Consider the following 21,064-nt stretch of genomic DNA (forward strand, 5'->3'; position numbering starts at 1 on the left):
TTCTGTGTATAAGGAACTCCGTAAGAGGTACAGAGCAAATCAAACTATTTCTTGATAACTGACCTGTATTGCATTTTTCACTTTACAGAAGATTAATCTCTATATTATCCTCTTTGTGACAATGACCTTTTGAGACAATAGCTCAAATATTAAGGAAACTTTAGCCCCCTGGAAAAAAAGGTAAAACAACAGTAGACTGACTCTAACACAGCATTTGATCTGGGCCTTTGTTGCTCAGGAAAGAAGGGATTTCATTCAGGTAGGAAGATCAGGAGAATCAGCTAGGATTACAAACATAACTCCAACAAATTGATATACAAAGCCAAATGAGGGCTACTCATCTTTTAAGTTCTGATCCTACATGAGCTCTCTGAAAATCTTCCATGCTTCTTTGATCAAAGATTTTCCAGAGGGGGGGGGCAGAATATTACTTTCAACATTAAAACATAAGGGTTCCCAGAGAAAAAAATATTTCTGAAATCATTAGAGAAGAAATGTATATGTCATATCAAATGAATTTCCAAAATAATATTAATCCTAAGCAAAAATACAGTTGTGTATTATAACAAAAAATAAACATAACGACCTAAAATTGAGAAAGTCTGGCTTCAGGAAAAGTTGTAGGACTCAAGACATTTTTCCTGTAAAAATTTTCCTGTACATTTATTCTGTATAGGATAATAATTGTCCAATCCCAAACATCCATTCTTCTCTCATCGTCTAAATACTAGAACCAGGTCATGAGAACAATGGTATTTTTTTTAAGATTTTATTTATTTGGGAGAGAGAAAGGATGAGCAGAGTGAGGGGCAGAGGGAGAAGCAGACTCCCCACTGGGCAGGGAGCCAGACATGGGGCTCAGTTCCAGGATCCCGGGATCATGACCTGAGCAGAAGGCAGATGCGTAACCACTTGAGCCACACAGGCACCCTGAGCAATAGTATTTTGAACAAGTAGCATGGTGACCTAGAATGGCAAAAAGGGAGGGGCCAAGTGATAAATACAAAAATCACTCTTAGGAGAAAGACTGAAGGGTCAAAAAGCAGAGTTGCTAAATAACATTGTGCTGCCCACGGGGTCAGTGGTAGTAGAGACTAGAGGGTAGAGCATAGGATGTGATTAACCTCAGAAGATTCAAAACTTCTTCAGTGCTCAGACTAGTCTGATCATCACAGCTTTTTCTCCGTCGGTCCTGGTTATAGGTGTGTAGGTATGGTTAAAGGTCAAGAACTGTAGGGATCCCTGGGTGGCTCTGTGGTTTAGCGCCTACCTTTGGCCCAGGGCGTGATCCCGGAGTCCTGGGATGGAGTCCCACATCAGGCTCCCTACATGGAGCCTGCTTCTCCCTCTGCCTGTGTCTCTGCCTCTCTCTCTGTGTCTCTCATGAATAAATAAATAAAATCTTTAAAAAAAACTGTAGAGGGAGCTGATATGTAGAAGGAAGGTGAGATGAATAAAACCTAGCAATTTTCAGTAACACTTAAGTTCAGCACACGTTTGGTCTGTATCTCTTGCCTGGTTCGTCTGCCTTTTATTTATTTTATTTTTTTTTTCCGATTTGCCTCCCTTTTAATCCAGATACTTGGATCATCTTCTCCAGATTAGACTTTTTTGGTTAAGTTTGACAATAATCACTTTAGAGTCTTCACAGGACTTCCTATGCTAAAAGCAATGTAGACATCAGAGAAAAGGGAATTTACGCTATTTGCTTTCATGTGGACACTCACATTTACAAAGATAAATAATGTAGCTTTAAAATTAGAATATGCATCACCACTAACATTAGTTATGTTGTTCAGTGGAGAAAACAGAAACAAGTTGATAGGAAAACATCTCGGAATGCATGGGCTGGATCTATATGTGAAAAGTAAATGTGAAGTAAAAGAGCCTAGGTTTTGTCATTTTAAGATGCGTGTCATTAATTACTTTTAGCCTTTTTGGAACCACCAGCCCTTCTTCTCCTCTGAAATGGAGCTTCAGCCCCACAAGTTTTTCACTGTTATTCCCTAATCGGACCATGCCTCCTGCTTCATGCTTACTGTTGTTGTTATCTTCACCTATTCACGCTGAAGAGTGTGCAGTCTCCTTTTCTGTACTGTTGCACATTCACGTAGTCCTTTGGAGTGTGCAGAACATTTCCCAAGTATAAACTCTGTTAATCCTCACAGCAAACCCCAGAGGTAGGTATTCTCATGAAAGCTTTTATATAGAGGAAGAAAGGTTGACCTAATGTGTTTAAATGTCTTGACCAAGTGGCCAAAACAGACTCAGTCCAAGTGCTCATGATTCCACTGGTAAGTAGCTAAACTGGAACTAGAATCCTGTCCTCTGACAGCAGGGTCAGGGCACAACCCTATCCTTCTGCCTTATTTTCAATACATAAACTTTATTATTTGGAGAATTAAAATACAAGAACACATGTATTTATATGAGTAACATTTATTCAAATTTTAAACAATTTATAGAAGAGGATACATGCTTATTTATATATCATTTTTTACCAGTTTATTGATTTATACGTTAGTTGTATTTGAAAAGATTTATGCCGAGTCAAAATATATGTACATCAATGCTTACTTTCTTTGTAACTCACATTATGAAAAAGACTAGGAAAGCCTCAATTTATTTGGCTCTATCAATGACCTTTAATGCCATAAAACATAAATAAATAACTTAAAATGTAGCATCTCTTAAAACTCAAATAATGGGATAATTGGTAAAATAATAACCAAAATGAGTGCAAACCACACAGCTTTTGAGATAGCCACGTTATACATAGGAGCAAGTTAGAGAAGGAGGTACATTAAATGATCTCGTTTATTCAGTACCTACTGCTTCTTGATATTTTCACAGGAAATGAAAACCAACCACTAGGGGAAATAATTATTATGTTGTCAGCATAATTCCCATCTGGGCGAATTTCTGTAAATTGAATGCGCACACCCTGGTAATTAGAGGGATTCTATTAATGTAGGATGTAGCTTCATTTGTTGAGCACTTATTATTTGCAAATAACTCTACTACACTCATTGATTTCCTATTCCAAACCCTGGAAGTTAAGTAGTTATCCTAATTGTATGGATGAGAAAACTTAAGGCACAAGGAGGGTTAACCATTTTGGCTTTGCATCACAAAGCCAGTAAATGTAACACCAGAATTTTATTCTCAACCGTTGTAGTTAACTACATCTGCCAACAGAATTTAGACTCTAATATGTCAGAGTATTGTTCACGTAGACAAGTTGTCTGAAAGACAACACGTGTGCTTTTGTACTTTTTTTCCCTCAGTGAATTTTTGTCTTTTTCACTTAGATTTGGACTTGTCAGTGAGCTTTCTTCATCTTTCCTCCTTGAGTGAACAAGCTCTATGTTTTATGTGATTTTTGCCCTTTGTTTTTGCTGTATTTTTTCCCTCAGAGAGAATGTCCCTATTAGAAAAGAATATATATAGCCGGGAAGATCCATCTACTTAATATGTAAATCTTTATTTCTTTATATACTAGTACCATCTGGACTTCCTAATTTTTGATGATTCCGTTTAAAAATAAATTTACTTACATGAAAATGCACATAGGTATAGGTACATAATTTACCTGACTGAATAAATTAATTCATCTAGAATATTATATTACCTTATCTTCCTCACACAGAGTTTAGCCTTTCATAGACTGTCTTTTCATAGTTTATCCAGATGGCTCATGAGCAACCCAAGGTAGTAGTCATTTGCTTTCTCCCCCCCCAGAAGCTCAGAAGAAGCAATTGGAAGAGAGTATAGAGCTGATCCAAGATGAATGTGTGTCAGAGAATGCAGATCACTCTACAGAGGAGCCTGCTGAAGGAGGGCCAGATGCGGATGGAGAAGAAATGACTGATGGGATAGAGGAGGACTTCGATGAAGATGGGGGTCATGAGCTGGTAGGACCTAACATTTGGTGTTCACATCCTTTGATAACAGCACCAGCATGTCAGCAGCTCATTCATTCTAAAATAAAGATTAAATATTTGGAGCTTAGTTCTTTATTATATGCATATATGTAAGGCAACATCAGTACAGTGCTTTGCACATAATAAGTGCTCAATACATTTCTGCTAACTTAAAATATGACAGAGTAAATGAATGGCCCATTGAAATATTACATTTGAGATTAATTATATTTAAAGTGCAATGAAAGATTGTCTTTCCCAAATGCTCCATCTTGGAAGAAATCTTGCATGAGCAGTTATATGTGAACTCTATGTGGTTATAATATCCTGGCAACAAATGACCATCTAGTGGAAGATACATGACTCCCTCTCTTATTAAATAGTGCATTCAGTGATGACAATTATCTTTACTAGCTGTATGGCCAACAGTTGTTTCTATAGTCAGCAGACTAAGATGACCCTTCATATATGGCCAGTTCACCATCCTTGGTGCATTTGGTAGCCCTTTTTTATGAGCTGGGGATTTAGCCAAGACTAGATTCTTTATATGCTTCATTTTCCTAATGTTGTGATAAAAATAGTATTCATTTCTGATATCCTTTCCTATATACATACACCAGAGACTTGGTAAATATATGCTGATGAAGATGCAATCTCTCATATTTTATCATCCATGAAATTAAATATACTATCTTAAAGGGTTTGACTAATAAAAATGATAAGAGGGAAAATGTGAGTGTGTGTGTGTGTGTGTGTGTGTGTGTGTGTGTGTTGCCAACTCTCAAATATCTGTGGACTGATCATATTAAACTTGACTTATTCCAGGTAGTATCAGATTCCAATTTGTTATAATACCTATTGTTGCTTAACTAACTTTGTGATGGTGTTTGTTGTTTTGGTATGGTAACCACCCGATCAATAGTTTCATTTAGGAAACCCTATATTGATTTTTAACATTCCAATTCTGTTTAAATTGTATGGGACCTCATTTAAACTTTTCACATAGTCGTTAGAGTCTTTAATAACCACCCTTAATTCTCCAAAAGTCGGCATCAGTTAGAAGGACTTGTCCCTTTTAAGGATGGTTTTGATTTCAGGAATCTATTAAGCAGGGACTAGAGTGAAGTACTGACAGATCTTTCAGCTTTTCCTCAAGCTGGACTTTAGTTCAATAACTTAATTTCCTCAGCCCATTCTAATCAGATTTCTGTTTCTACCATTCTATTGTGAGTGCTTATGCCAAGGTCTCTGGAGCCATCTGCGTTGCCATTTCCAATGGTTACCTCTTCGTATTGTCATTTACTTCCCAGCAGAATCTGGCTAAGAATTGATTAGGAGAATTTCTCAGAATTCTCCTTCCATAACCAACTGCTCATTCTCATTTTCCTATGTTAGAAACTTTCACTCCATAGTCTCATTTTAAATATTAGAGTAGCCCAGGGCTTTGTCATAGGGTACCTTCTTTTTCTACACTTTTCCAGGTTGATGTCATTAAATAACAGCATTAAATGTCACCTATAGGCCAAAGATTCCTAAATTTAAATTTGTATTACTAATTTCTTCCTGGAATTCCATCTTGAGCATTTAGATGCCTATCTCTTCATAGATTTCCTCCAATAAACAGTTGAAACTCAACATGACCAAAACATTCTTGGTTTTTTTCCAGTCATCTTATCCCTTCCCAGTCTTACTCATTCCAGTAAACAACTTCATTATCCACACAGTTGTTAAAACCAGGAAGGCTAGGATTACCTTTGATTCTCTCCACCCTCCCCCATTAATTCTACTTCCAAATCATAACCCAAAGCTACTTACATCTCCACTACAGCCAAACTGATTTTCTTGGTTCAGCTCATGAAATCCATTTTCCACACAAGAAAGATAAAAATCTTTATTAACTATACATCAGATAATGTTACTCCCTTGCTTAAAATCCTATAGCGCTTTTTATGACCCTTCCAAGTCCCCAAGTGTATGAATGTAAATTGTGATGAGATTGGGTGAGAGATGCCAGTAGAGAGAGAGAACTTAATGAAGAGAAAGGGAGAAAATTCCTGATGATGAAGGGAAAGGAATGTAGAGCACAGGTGTATGGGGCTGGCCTTCAACAGGAAGAGGAACACTCTTCCATGGTAACTAGCTACAATATGCCTGAGGATTTGGTGGCATTGTTTGAGGGAGTTCAAGCACAAACTCTAAGTCAGAGGGGGATAGTCTCTAGAGAGTGAGGAGAGACAGGCAGGACCACAGATTGGAGGAGAATGGAGATTTAAAGAAGCCAGTATGTAAAATTTAGGGGATCACTAATTTAGAAAGCATATGAAGATTGGCAGCTACTGTTAATAGCCAATTGAGGTTAAAGACAAAGGTTTCATACAGTAGTATTTTTCAAACATTAGGGTATATCAGGATTTCCTAGAGAACTTGTTAAAATACAGATTGTTGTATTTCATTGCAAGAGTTTCTGATGCAGTATGCTGAGTGAGTCTGGGACCTCGCATTTCTAACAAGCTCCCAGTCATGCTGATGTTGCCCATCTAGGGACCACACTTTGAAAACCACTATTGTAGAGGCATCAATTAGCCCAGAGTGTGGGATTTCCTCCATTGGCTTATCTCAGCCATGATAGAAGCATGGAGAAAGCCAATATATTCAGTTGGATTTTTGTCAGATAAGTGCAAAGAAAAGCAATAAATAAAGAGCACTGTGGACATTAGTTAGTAAAGACTGGCTAACTAGATGAATCATGGAATTGAACCTGAGCAGGGAAGACAAAAACACAGAGGAGGCTGGCCAGGAGAAAACAGAGGAAGAAAGGTAAAGTCTATGCCTTTAAAGGGAGCCGAAATGAAATGCATATGAGAGAAGTGAAAGCTGTGCTTAGAGATGGAGATATTTCAGACATGTGACAGTTAGTGATAAGATCCATAGGAGGCGGTGATGGAAGTGTGATCAGAGCAAAAGTAACTACATATGAAGGATTCAAAGAACTTTGAGGCTCAGCTGCAAGATTGGTCATCTCCATGGGCATGAAATCACTCCACATATCAGATAAAAGTAAAAAAGTAAGTAAAAGAAGGAAAAGAGTGAGACAGTTAGCCAAAAGTCAGCTGCCGTGAAAAAGACAGCACAGCCAGGTTAGTCCCAGATCTGTCACTATCCAAATGAATCACCTTAAAACAAATAACTTCTCTGAGTCTCAGCTTTATCTGCAAAATAGTAAGGTTTAGATCAGAAATTTTATTCTATTTTTTTTAAGATTTTATTTATTTATTTATTCATGAGAGACACACACAGAGAGAGAGAGGCAGAGACACAGGAGGAGGGAGAAACACTCGATCCTGGGTCTTCAGGATCATACCCTGGGCTGAAGTCGGCGCTAAACCGCTGAGCCACCCGGGTTGCCTAGATCAAAAATTTTAAAATTCTGTTCTGTTCGATCTTTACTCTGAGTCAGTCTGTGTTCCAGGAACACCACATCTGAAGGAACAAGGGTCTCATGTAGCCAAGAGAATAAGTCCAAGCCATGGTGCTTGGTTTACACCCCAAATACACAGAAAGCAACTGACTAGCACTATTGCTGCCTGGAGGTACTTGGGTTTTCCCCCTCACCCCTTGTGTTAGAACTGGGGGCTTAGGATGCTGGAGAATTAAATCCTGTCTCTAATATCTCACTTTTGTTTCTATGACTTGGAAAATAAAAAATGAGGATGAGCAATCTAAATGGAGATTGAGGAGTCCCTTGTAGTGATTGGCCAAGAGAAAACCCGTCTCTGTCTGGTGTCCACTGTTTTCGCCTTTCCAGACCAATGAATCAAATCATCCGTGGTTTCTGAAAAGGAAAGTAAAAGCATACATCTTCTCTTAGACAGGCAGATCTGATTACAAATTCAGCAAGGATACAGTAGAATTGGGTTTTTAGCACACGCAGTAGGAGTCAGAAAGAAGAGCCAGTATCCACGTGCTTAGGCAGGTGCTCAGAGAAAAATCTGGAACGAACAGGAAACACGAATTCTATCTGAAACAAGGGAGATCCAGCAAAATGAGCTAACGGGACAGCGGTGGGTGGTGGTTCCCCTTCATGGAGCATGTGAGGAGCTGAAGGCGTGGGCTGTCCATTCGTGGTCTGGTTCTAAATATCCACTTCTAGAAAGCAATTTCCATGAAGCAATCCATTCACCTGACATTTGGGTGCCTATTGTATGTGAACCAGGTGCTACAAAAAATGCAAAGACAACTAAAACTATTGCTTTAGGTATGCAATGAAATGTTTAAGTAAATGATTCCTTTTTTTCAGGTAGCTGAGTGCCCTGCAGAACACTGATTTCCTCGTGTAAAAAAAAAAAAATAGACTTGCACTTGTCAATTTATAAGAATCCAGCCAGAGCTAAACATCTGTGATTCCACAATCATCTATGCCTACATATTTCATTACCGCATAGAAATTAAGACTTGAACTTCTTTAAAATTTAACTCTGTATTAATAACTATGCATTCACTAGCACACCACTACCATACTCCTATTTCTGAATAAATCCATTAGCAAATATTTATTGATAGAACACTAATGAATGGCACTGAGGCTTGTGCTAGGGAAATAAAGAAGGAAAATCCTGTTTTCCCTCAGGAAGGATATAAACTGAGGATAAAGGCTATAGATTTTTAAAAAGCAGCATGTTACGGTAAGAACCATACGAAGATACAGTTTACAAATAGGGAATCACACATGGCTAGGATGGTCTAGAAAGGCTCCTGGCAAAAGTCAGATTGGAACTCTATCTCGAAGGATGCCAAATTAAAGTGACAGCGTGTGCTAAGGTTGAGAAGAGAATATTCAAAAAATCAGCCCTCGTTGTTCCCAGATCATTTTATAAAATACGTATTTCAAATTCAAACGACGTTAGAAACTTCATATGGTAGGCAGGTAGGGGGGTGGGTGGGTGGGTGGGCAGATGGATGGATAGATGATAGATACATTTTGTTTTTATAAAACTACTAGAGACTTCACAAACAAGACATTGACCTTTCAAGCTTTTTTACTTTTTTGATATGCAGCAAAGTTGTTACAGCCTTTTATATAAAATAGCATGATCCAAAATAAAAGTAGCCTATGCTGTAATGGAAATATTCTAGAAAAGTAAGTGCTTAGGACTCTGCTAATTCAAAAGGGCAAATGACCTCTACCAGGCGTATGAGAGAAGGCTTCTGGGTACACTCCAGGACACTACAAAGCTGTCAGATATGTCTAAGAGCCTTAGAGAGGCTCTTCATTGTTTTCCAAAGCAAAGTTCTTGGTTGACTTACATCCAAATACCTAAGGTGCTTGCTGAAAATGCTGATATAGATTATCTGGGAAAGAGCCCAGAGATCTGTACTTTTATCAGGCTGAGGTTTGAAACCGCAGAGCCAAACCCTCAGTTCGCAAAGGAAACTATAGACAAACGAAACATTTAAATGGATTATAAAGAATTTGAGCTCTTTTGAATCCTACTTGTAATTACTTTTGCTTTTGCTGACTACATACAATCAGATCAGGTAAATCTAGTAAGAATCCACAGTAGAATTACCTAGCAGGATTGGGTAACACTTAGGCATGCAAGCTGAGTGCTACGTTGTAATACGTCATTCAGAATTTAAGAGAACATTCTAACTCAGCCAGTCGCCTGGGCTCATAAGGTATTGAATTTCTGTGCACGGTGGGGAAGGTCTGGACCCCAGATGGAACCCCATAGTTGAAGAGACCTCTAAGCAAGCACTCTGATATGCCACTGAAGATCTGAAGTGCGTAAAGCATTCTGATTGCTATTTGGGGTCTTTATGAACAAGACTGAAAATGTCTCCTTGTTTCTGAAACTTTATGGTTTTTTTTCCCCCCATGAAATCCTTTACCCAGATGATCCCCATTATCAACCATGCATCTGTCTCTTTTCATTTCCATCATTTGGGCTGAATGCAAGCTGGGGGACCAACAAGAACTTGGGAGACACACTCCCAAAGGTAGTGTCAACTGAATTCATTAGAAGAATACATCAAAGGAAGCAAGAAGATGGCTACTTCATCTGTTTGATGTGGGCCTGTATTTGCATGCAGCTTTCAGACACCTGCATCTTGGACTCTGTCAATGTATAATTTGGACAGAGTGAGGGGCATGGTAAGCCATCATGGTTTATGTGTCCTTCAGGGGACCCGGCCTGGGTGGCCTGCTCCTGAAGCATGAATGGCTAGGACCACTGCAGCTAACTGGCCAGTTCTTCTTCTCAACAGAAGTGGGAGATGGGAGGCAAGGGGTGTGACAGGTGGACATCTCTACTTCCCGCTGTCCTCTTCAGGGGCTCTGGTCTCTCGGTAATAACTGTTCCTCGTAGTGATTTTCATACTTACTCTGTTTGACATCTCTCTTGACTTCAGCCATTTTAATTTTAGCTACAGAACTATGCCTAGCTCATTAGGATAATTTTTTCCCCCAGGAGGCTTGACGGCTTAGTTGTTTTTTAAAACCCAAACTCTGGGGTGCCTGGCTGACTCAGTCGGGAGAGCACTGACTCTTGATCTCAGGGTGATGAGTGGGAGCCCCACGTTAAGCACAGAGATTAATTTTTTTTAAAAAAATGAACTCTCCCTGTAGTTTGACAGAAATAATTCACATCTCCATGACTCTGTACAAGCTGGTTACCTGTGTCCTCCCTGGTCTTGACTTTTTTTCATCTGTAAAAAGGGCTTGGTAATAATCTATGTCTGTCCAAGGACTGCAGTGAGCAACGAATGAGGTAATGTCTAAAAAGCACATGCATGGCACAAAGGAGACATGCAGTTAAAAATTTGCGAAGTTTGTGGGGTTTCTATATGGCACTGCAACCTGTCAGATCTCCTTCTGTATCTTCCTATCCTGTTGAACGTCATTTATTTAATTTTGCTGACCCTAATGTTTCCTCACCCATCTGGTAGGCTATAAGTTAGGCCACAGTTAGACTAATGACAAAAGGCTTCCAGCCTCACATGGAGCTCTGCGTAGACGCGGCACCTTGCCAGCCCCATCCCCACATCTCTCCCAGTCATTTCCGGGAATCCCAAGAAGTGTCTCATTTGTGCTTGGGCACAGGTCTGATTGTGTGCCCCTGCCGCCTGTCCACTGGCTGCCCTCCCCTTGAGGGTGAGGTCTCACCACAGCTTTTGCTGCTTCCCTTGGGAGAAAACATCACCCTCTGCATGAAACAGAACCAGGGTCCACCTTAAAGCTGGAATAGCAGTGCCCCTCTCCCCAGCTCCAAGTTGGAAGGGACACCCAAAGCAAAGCCTAGCGCCACTTGAGGCCCGAACGCACTGACAAGAAGTCCACCCTCGAGAAAAGTAGCCACCTGAGTTGTCTGCAGTACATCCCCACTTCTTCAACATGGTTTTCCCAACAGCAGCCAGTTTGCTCCCATTAAGACTTAAGCCAGGTCATGTCGTTTTGTTAGAAACTCCCCAAGTGCTGCCCACCCCACTCAGAGTGGAAACATGTGTCCTCACAGTGATCTCCAAAGCCCTGCATTATGTAACCTGCTCTGGCTCCACTTCTCGCCCACTCACACTGGCCTCCAGGCCCACAGGTCTAGCTCTTGCCTCAGAGCCTTGGTGCTTGTCACACCCCTGAGTGGGAGAACAGGAAGGTGGAGTCCAGATCACAAAGGGCCTTGATGCCATGCTTACTGTTTGAAGCTTGGCCCATAAATTTCACGTGAGTGAGTTGGGGATTGCCTTTATTTAAGAGAGAATTAGGACGCAAGGCAACCTAGTGCTCTGCTGCCAGTTTTTCTGAAGTGTAATACAAGTAGGGTTTTCAGATTTAGCAAATAAAAATACAGGACACCCATTTAAATTTGAATTTCAAACAAACTGCATAATTTTTCAATATAATCATGTCCCACATATTACACGAGACATGTTTATAACAAACAAAAACCCTTCTGGTATTTGTCCAAAATTCATAATTCACCAGGGCTTCCCATAATTCATCTGCAAACCTCCATAAAAATTGGTTGAGTACTGGCCTTGAACAAATTATTTAACTTCTTTCAGCCTCTGTTTTGTCATTTATGAAACCGGAATAATCATATCTACCTCATGAGCGGCACTTCAAGTCTCGGGCACACACAGTGTGAGCAAGGAGATTGTTATCATTGCTGTTATCATTATCATCTCAGCTTGCAAGTGAATCTTTCAATAAAACCTCCCAACATTTCTAGCAACAATTTCCATATGGAACTTTGTTTCTTTTAAATCTCTGAAGATTCCATTTTTTACAAAGCACTTCTTATTTGATAAGAAAGCCTTTGGGAAACAAATGTAATATTCTCAGAAAAATCATACACTGCTTTTATCTTGTTAAATTTTTCTTTGATTTTATACTTGCTGACTTATTCAATTCAAAAGAATCCCTTTCAAGTCCCCTTCTTATGCTTTCTCTTTTCTTCAAAAAAAAAAAAAAAAAGATAATGCTCACTGTAGCCTGTGATGATATGTGGCTTTTATTTTTAGTTGTTGCTGTAGATTTGCTCTCTGGCTCCTATGATCTGGGCGCCAATGTTATGACAGATGGTCAATTGTAGTTTTAAAAAATCCGAGTACGTGAGAAGCCTTACATAATTACATTTCCTATTAGTCATCCAGCCACTCATTCATTGAAACAATAATCAAAAAAAATTTTTTAATAAAATAGTAGAAACTTGGTAATGTGCCAGATATTGTTTGTTGCTAAAGATTCAAAGAACAAGGCATAGTGGTTTCTGATTTTATAGCATTCTCACTGAGTGGAAGAGGGGAGCGCTGCAGCCAGAACAAATAAACACATATTAACCAGTGTGATAAATACAGTTACCACGTGAATCATGACAATAAGAGTGTGGCAGGGAAATGATAGAGCAAATGAATCTGAGCTGACTTCATGAAGGTTGTGACTCTCCTGCTGGTTCTTGGAGAATGAAAAAGCACGTGCAAGGAACACAAAGAGTTAGATGGCATCTCAACAGGGGTAAGAGAATACAGCGGCACAGCAAGAACGGCTCGAAAGAATTTGGGGTCTATTGAGAATTTGGTTCTCAGATGGTGGTCCCAGAACCAGCAGCATCACACCGTGTGTGAACTTGTTAGAAAAGCAAATTCTTAGGCTCTGACCCAGACTCACTGAATCAGAAACTCTGGAGGTGGAGCTCAGCAATCTGTGTTTTTCAACAAGCCCTCCAGGTGATTCTGATACCTGTGGATGAGAACCACTGGACCACAGCAGTAAGGTTTTCTTTTTTTTTTTTAATAATAAATTTATTTTTTATTGGTGTTCAATTTGCCAACATACAGAATAACACCCAGTGCTCATCCCGTCAAGTGCCCCCCTCAGTGCCCGTCACCCAGTCACCCCCACCCCCCCGCCCTCCTTCCCTTCCACCACCCCTAGTTCGTTTCCCAGAGTTAGGAGTCTTCATGTTCTGTCTCCCTTTCTGATATTTCCTACCCATTTCTTCTTTCCCTTCTATTCCCTTTCACAATTATTTATATTCCCCAAATGAATGAGACCATATTATGTTTGTCCTTCTCCAATTTACTTATTTCACTCAGCATAATACCCTCCAGTTCCATCCACGTCGAAGCAAATGGTGGGTATTTGTCGTTTCTAATGGCTGAGTAATATTCCATTGTATACATAGACCACATCTTCTTTATCCATTCATCTTTCGATGGGCACCGAGGCTCCTTCCACAGTTTGGCTATTGTGGACATGGCTGCTAGAAACATCGGGATGCAGGTGTCCCGGCGTTTCATTGCATCTGTATCTTTGGGGTAAATCCCCACCAGTGCAATTGCTGGGTCATAGGGCAGGTCTAGCAGTAAGGTTTTCAAACCTGGGTGTACATAGAATCACCAAGAGTCGGTATATATATATATATATATATATATATATATATATATATATATATATACCAATGACAGGGCCCTCAACCTGTAACAATTCAGTCAGTCTGGGGGTGAAGCCAAAGCAAAAATCCAAAGATCTTTCAATGCGCAGCCAGGGTTGAGAATCCTTGAGATAGAGCACATGGTACATGAAGAAGGAGGGCAAATAGATACTTCACCAAAGAGGAAGTAAGCACATGAAAACTCCCTCAAATCATTAGTCTTCATGAATATGCAAATTAAAGCTGCAAAGAGGGACACCTGGGTGGCTCAGTGGTTGAGCATTTGCCTTTGGCTCAGGTTGTGGTCCTGGGGTCCTGGGATCAAGTCCCACATCGGGTTCCCTGCAGGAAGCCTGCTTCTCCCTGTGCCTATGTCTCTGCCTCTTTCTGTGTAACTCTCTTGAATAAATAAATAAAATATATTTTTTAAAAAACTGCAAAAAGGTAACACTGCATGTCCTCCAGGATGGCCAAATGGACTGATCTAGTTAAAAGTCAGCAAAGATGCAGAGCACTCAAACTCTCCAACGTGGTTGGTAGGAAGATACAATGTAGTGACCATTTAGAAACGTATGGCATTTCTTATAAAACTAGACATAGTGAGCCAGAAGTTCAACTGCTAAGCATTCAAGAGAAATGAAAATATATGTCTGGAAAGTAACTGTGTAGGAACGTTTTAGCAGCTTTACTCAGAATATCCAAAAACTAGAAACAATCCATCAATCAAAAAATGGGTGTATAAAGTGTGATTATAGATCCATACATTGGACACTTTTCAGCAACAAAAGGGAACAAGCTACTGATAAATGCAACAATACAGAAAATCCTTTTAAAAAATTATGCTGAGGGAAAAATGCTTTGTATCAACGAGCACAATACTGCATGATTGCATTTAAGTGGACATAGGTTGCCTGCGGGGAGAGGGTTAAGGGCAGGGATTAACTTTCCTGGAATGTCATTCCTTTCCTCATTCAGATGAACACCCACATTGAGTTCATTCCTCAGCTCCAATAATGACCCCTCTAGAAACCTTCCTGATAGTCCCAGCTAGAGTTAGTGCAATCCTCCAGAGCTCACACAGACTTTTGTTAGAACACTCACTTCATTGTTGCTCCTACTTTTCAAAAAAGTCTCTTTCTCCAATTAGACTAACAGCCCCTTGCAGTCCGGAGGATGTCTTATGGTTTTGGATCCCTCACGCATAGCACAGTATCCCACATATGGCCGGGGGTAGAGGAGTGGATGAGGTGGGTTAGACAGAGGGATGCTGGATTACTTGATGGTCCTAGACATGCTATGTCATGCTGTATGTATATGCTGTCCCTTCTAATTTGAATACCCTTCCCCACTCTTTATTTTAGCTGGCTGGTTAACACATCCTTGTCACACATGTCATGAATCCATCCCTGAACAAATCCCCCAAATTGTCCTGGACACATCTGGGTTTGCTTCTTTCTTTTCAATATATATCTCAGCATACTGACTTGCTATATTGTAATTAGCGATTTCCTTGCTTTCTGGCTTATTGATTTGTGAATTTCTTGGGATTTATTTTATTTTTTAGTTTTCCTTAGTATGGTGCTTAGCTCGTGTTAATGTTATAATGTTAATGAATATTTAAAGAAAGAGAGGAAAATGTTTTTGGCTTCCCTCAAACTATTTGTTAAGCACAATTTTATTGTGTATTCTAATCAGATTGGGTTCTAAACATTACTTTTGTATGCATGTCCTCTGTGATTTAGAGGATTATTATACAAAGCAGAGAAGCAAACAGTTTTCATTATAACTTAGTCACTAGGTCATTCAGGCAGCATTCTGTGCATCTTAAAGGCACTGAGGAGAAACAACAGAAGGAGGCTTAAAACCAACACATCAAAGTCAACACAGCACTTTTGACTCTGTTGTGTTGGTTTTTAGTGGTTCTGTATTATTACCTCCCGTGAGTGATAAAAATGCAAATTTCAAGTAACCTGAATTTAGTTAGCAAAGCTAGGACATCAAGTTATAAAACAAACCAGGAAATAAGCCTCTCTTTCATCCCCAATATGCCATTTTTAAGCCCACAAAACGCTGAAAGTCACAAGTTCATAAGAATATAAACTTCAGAGAATTCAAAACTAAAGTATGCCCATGTAAGTATGTAGAAGCTATGGTTCCACCTGCAGCTAGGACCAGAACGTGGTCATTAGCAAATGGGCTTTAGAGTTAACGGCCTCGGAGATGTGAAAAGTATTGTGGTAGACATGTAATTGCCAAACTGCCTGTAATGATGTCAAAAGGCAGCGTAATAAATCTAGAGTGTACATCCAAACAAAATAACTTATTATCACCATCCCAGAAAATCTATACAGTGGAAAACAAAAGAGGAGAGAATAGAAGGGTTCTGAAATCTTAGAAGTGAGAGGCAGTCCAAAAAACAAACCCTAAAATTTGCAAAAACCCTAAAATTTGCAAAAACAAAGAAAAGGAATTGCTTTTCTAGAAATGCTATAATGTTCTGGAGTAAAATAGAGCAATCTGAAGTATTAAAGCTGTCAGATTTCAAAGCAAGTGATGAAGGTTGTTGGAGAAATAAAACAATCCTACCAGCAAAAAGACACCCCCCCCCCAGTACAGAACAGAAAATATGATTTTTGAGTAAATATTCACATATTTACTTGCACATAAGGTGCCACCAAAGTGACCACAATGCTAGTGTCAAAGAGAAATTGCACTGGATAGAAGTAAATAGGTAAAGAAGACTTTATTCAAGACTATGGCAATGGAAGAGAAAGACCAAACTCAGCTCTGCTGAAACAAAAAGCAGCAGAGTTTTTAAGCCTGGGCTGAGTTGGTGGAAAAATACTAGAAGACATTAGCAGGGAGGTTGATCAAGGTGATTAGTCCATCTATGTTAGCTAATTGTCACTTATCCAAGTAAGGCTCCTACCCTCTCAAAAGAGACTGGAAGTTAGGGAGTCCTATATTCTTTGATGAGTAATTTCAAAGGGAAGGCTTTCAGATCCTTGAGAAAGAAATAACTAAATTGTGAAACTGGCAAGAAGCTGAGAAAAAGATTTACATCTCAAAGGGGCAGAGAAAGAATTTGCAAATACAAGTTCTCTTAAGTAAATGCTCTAAGAAAATGAAGGTCAGGGGACTCTAGACAGGAAGAAACCCATCTAGAGTTTAGCCACGCTGGGGAGAGAGTTAAGGCCATGTTGGTCATTAGGAAAAAATCTTGAGCCTTTTATGCACCAAAACAGAAGAACAATTATCTCCCCCAAGGACAAAAAGCTGACTCTCGTGACAATCCCCTATACAGCTCCAAAGAGGTCTCAGAGCCAAATCCAGAGTTCTCCTTTTACATATGTCAAATTAAATATAAATATAGTAAGCAGATGCTTTATTTGGAAGGGTTATTTCAAGAGAGGATGGGGCTGTTGCCACAGAGAGCCATGACCATAAACTCTGCAAGCATCTTAAGAGTTAAACTAAAAGAGTTTTTCCTTTTATGGAGAGGAATAAACAAAGCTAGAGCTAACTGAATCTGGGGCAATGGGGTTAAAAGGGTGGCAAATTGAATAATAGATCGGGTAATGTTTTACCCTGGGGCCAGCCTGTTTTCTGGGAGGGACCCTTCCCCAAGGGTTGTATATTGGCTTAGGCCGATAGTGGGCCAAAGTTCAGGGTCCCGGAACTAGAAGAGGAACTTAGCTAAAGTTTAGCTAACAAACCATTTATTTTCATGGATCATCACAGATGGAACAGTTCAGCTAATCATTGAGGAGACCAAGAATGGGAATTCGGAGGGTCTGTGTCTGACTGTGTCGTAGGTAAACATAGGCATCACTAAGTCTTACCTAAGTCAAATGGGGAAGGATGGGTCTTTGTGGTTAATCATTTCCCAAAACACAAAGGCTGCAATGGGGGGAGAAGGAGGAGGGTTGTCCTTAACCTTCACTGTTTTTCAGGATTAGAGGGCTCAGGTAAAATCCAACATCACCATATACCCAGAGGTTATCTAGCCAGTGATCTTGGAGTTATGCTACACTGTAAACATTGGAAAATGGGATTAAACCCTAATGGGATATATCTTTCTGTCGAAGATTAGAGGAAAGATCCAGATGCACTAGACCTCCAGAAAGACCCTCTAAGAGAAAGCACAAGGGGAAATTGGTCTCTGCCCTTTTTAAATGGATAAAAGCATTTTCATTTACTCTTACAAAGCACCAGATGTAAATTTAGCAATTCAGAAAGGTTTATCTGGGTTTTAGATTCAGATGGGCAAGCCTTTTAATAACTGCAGGACCTTAGGCAAATCACTGACTCTCGGAGGCTTACTTCCACATCTGTTAAAGGAAGTTTTTGCAGGTTACTGAAGGGATTAAATAAGATCATGTTTATAAAAATCTCTGCTGTAAGTGTATGTGTATGGCAAATTTAATCTCTTCCCTCAAGTAACAAAATTTAATGGAAGTGCCAGTTGTAAGAAGTTTTAATAACTTGGAAAGAAAAACATTTAAATGATGCCATTACCCTGTTTATACATGTCCCTTTCATCTTTTGTTGTCATAAAATGCCAGCATATTCTATTAGCATACATCAAGATATTCTTGAGAGAATCTCTGTTGAACGGAGATAGAGGAATTTGTAGGCTAACAGAACCATTTGAAATCTAAGAAAAGTTACAGTGATTTCAAATTTGGAGAAATTATTTTCATTCCTATGGGGATACTAAGAAGAAAGGAACTAGTCAAAAAAAAAAAAGGAGCTAGTCAAGAAATAAAAGGAGGTACACAATGATCTCATTTAGGAAAAAGAATTTGACCATCCTTTGCTTAGCCATATGTAATCACACTTGACAAATTCTAGATTTTTGTGTTTTAATCTATAGATCTCACTCAACTCCCATCTCCTAACCCTCACCAAAGAGATCTTGGTCTTCTCACACTGATGTGAACACAGAGACTCAATAATTGACAGGCTAGGGTTCCTATCCAAGTGATCAAACACACATATACACACACATAGGGAGTTCCATGGAATAGATGTGTCATATTCTGGGGCTTAAGAGGTAACTTCCATTTTTCCATTAAGGATGAGTAAGATGCTACATACTGATATCAGTAACATAGGGCTCTTTAAATAACACACATATATATATATAAACACACACACACACACACACACACACACACACACACATAATTTGCTCAGAAAGCCTATTTTTATGCCAGATAGATAAAACCCACACCATGGTTCTGATGTTGTGTAGCCATGCAACATTAAATCAAAAAGGTCTTCTAAGATTCTGAGAGGCAAATATTTCTCTTCCTATAAATTATTCCAGAATTCCAAAAGGCACAAACTATTGGAAAGAGAGTCCCAGTGATGTTAAGAGTTTTATCCAACAGAAACAGTTTAATTAGATACATGTTTTTTCATCCATGCCATTTTTATTCAGGCAACCAGCAAATAGTTATTAATGATTATTATGGTTATTATAAGTGATTATTATGCTCAGACACCATTCTAAGCACTAGTCAAAGTCAGTGAATAAGAAAGAAAATGCCTCTTTTAGGGGTGCTTGGGTGGCCAGTCACTAAGTGTCTGTCTCTGGATTTCAGCTCAGGTTATGATCTCGAGGTTGTTAGACTGAGCCCCTGTCGGGATCTGCACTGGGCATGAGGACTGCTTGAGATTCTCTCTCTCTCTCCCTCTGCCCTTCCCTGTTCCCTTGGAGGAGGGAGAGAAAGAAAAAGAAAGAAAGAAAAAAAAGAAAAAGAAAGAAAGAAAGAAAGAAAGAAAGAAAGAAAGAAAGAAAGAAGAAAGAAAAGAAAGAAAGAAAGAAAGAAAGAAAGAAAAGAAGAAGAAGAAGAAAGAAAGAAAGAAAGAGAAAGAAAGAGAGAGAGAGAAAGAAAGAGAAAGAAAGAAAGAAAGAAAGAAAGAAAGAAAGAAAGAAAAAGAAAGAGAAGGAAGGAAGAAAGAAAGAAAAAGAAAGGGAGAGAGGGAAGGAGTGAGGGAGGGAAGAAAGAGAGAAAAAAGAGAAGAAAGCAAAAAGAAAAGGAAAGAAAGAAAGCCAGCCAGCCGATCTCTTTTGGGGATGGAGGTTGCCTCATTCACAGATGGAAGCTTACATTCTAGTTAAAGATTTATGTACTAAAATGTATTGTTCAATCAGTACATATTTCATAAAACTAATACAATGCCTGAGTATTTATTTTTCTGTGTTTTTGTTGTTAAGCACCCCTTTGTTGTTACTTAAAGTTGAACTTGCCAATTAAAAGGTCTATTTGGAATTCACTGAAGAAAAGAGATATAATACGGGCACCCGGGTGGCTCAGTGGTTGAGTGTCTGCCCTTGGCTCAGCTCAGGTCATGATCCTGGGGTCCTGGGATCGAGTCCACATCGGGCTCCCTGCATGGAGCCTGCTTCTCCCTCTGCCTGTGTCTCTGCCTCTCTCTGTGTGTTTCTCATGACTAAATAAAATCTTTTTAAAAAAGATATGATAGATATTTTAAATACAGGGCCTATTAAGGGTAAATAGGAATATAAGTACAAGGTAAATTTTGTTAACCGCCACTAGTTGACCAGTGCTTTCTAAATTTCTAGCTTTAAGGAGACCATATGTATTAAAGTATTAAAACAATATGTGAAGTTTTGAAATGCTAATATTTACACAGCATTTTTATGAAATGAAGATAATTTGAGCAATTAATGTAAAGCATAAGAGAACAAAAGAATTTTATTTCCATAAGAAAATAATTCCATAATATGCGAACGCTTTTCTTATGAATACACTTAGCAAAGCTTATTACCGATGTTTGAAAATGTTTCCATTTTTCTCTAAGCCACTCATGAGAAAGAAATAATTCACTGATTGCCTAGTGGGTGTAGATTTTCTTCATTTGGCTTTTAAAGAATCGTTTTAAGTAGAATTACCTCCAGTTTAGGGGGAGACATAAAATTTCTACAAATTGCATTGGTTAAAAAGGCATTATAAAAAATGGCATTGTAACCATGGTGATATCATTTAGAGTCATAAAATTTAAGCCACACTTTGTCTATATTCCCGCCCTGGTTTCTAATGCTGCCTTTGTGCATATTAGATGCATACTGTGTTCAATATTCTGGTGCCTTGTCACTCTTTCCTGTTTTATGGACAATTGTGTGTCAGTTAAGACTCCGGACACTGAAGCACAAACACTTCAGGGGAGTGTGCATTCATC

General features: G+C 39.2%; 1 protein-coding gene across 4 annotated transcripts in view; it reads left to right on the forward strand.

The window, feature by feature from the left end:
- The window catches only part of RALYL (RALY RNA binding protein like), a 713,351-nt gene that overhangs the window by 669,752 nt on the left and 22,535 nt on the right, over nucleotides 1-21,064 (forward strand). For 3 of the 4 annotated variants that reach the window (XM_055303495.1, XM_055303499.1, XM_055303498.1), the window contains one exon: nucleotides 3,742-3,914. The exons of the other annotated variant lie outside the window; for it this stretch is intronic. In XM_055303495.1, coding sequence (XP_055159470.1) covers nucleotides 3,742-3,914 — 173 coding nt within the window. The remainder of the gene's footprint in view (nucleotides 1-3,741; nucleotides 3,915-21,064) is intronic. 4 annotated transcript variants of the gene reach the window in all.

The sequence above is a fragment of the Nyctereutes procyonoides genome, unplaced genomic scaffold, assembly GCF_905146905.1.
Source record: "Nyctereutes procyonoides isolate TBG_1078 unplaced genomic scaffold, NYPRO_anot_genome, whole genome shotgun sequence".
In the NCBI taxonomy this organism is placed as follows: Eukaryota; Metazoa; Chordata; class Mammalia; order Carnivora; family Canidae; genus Nyctereutes; species Nyctereutes procyonoides.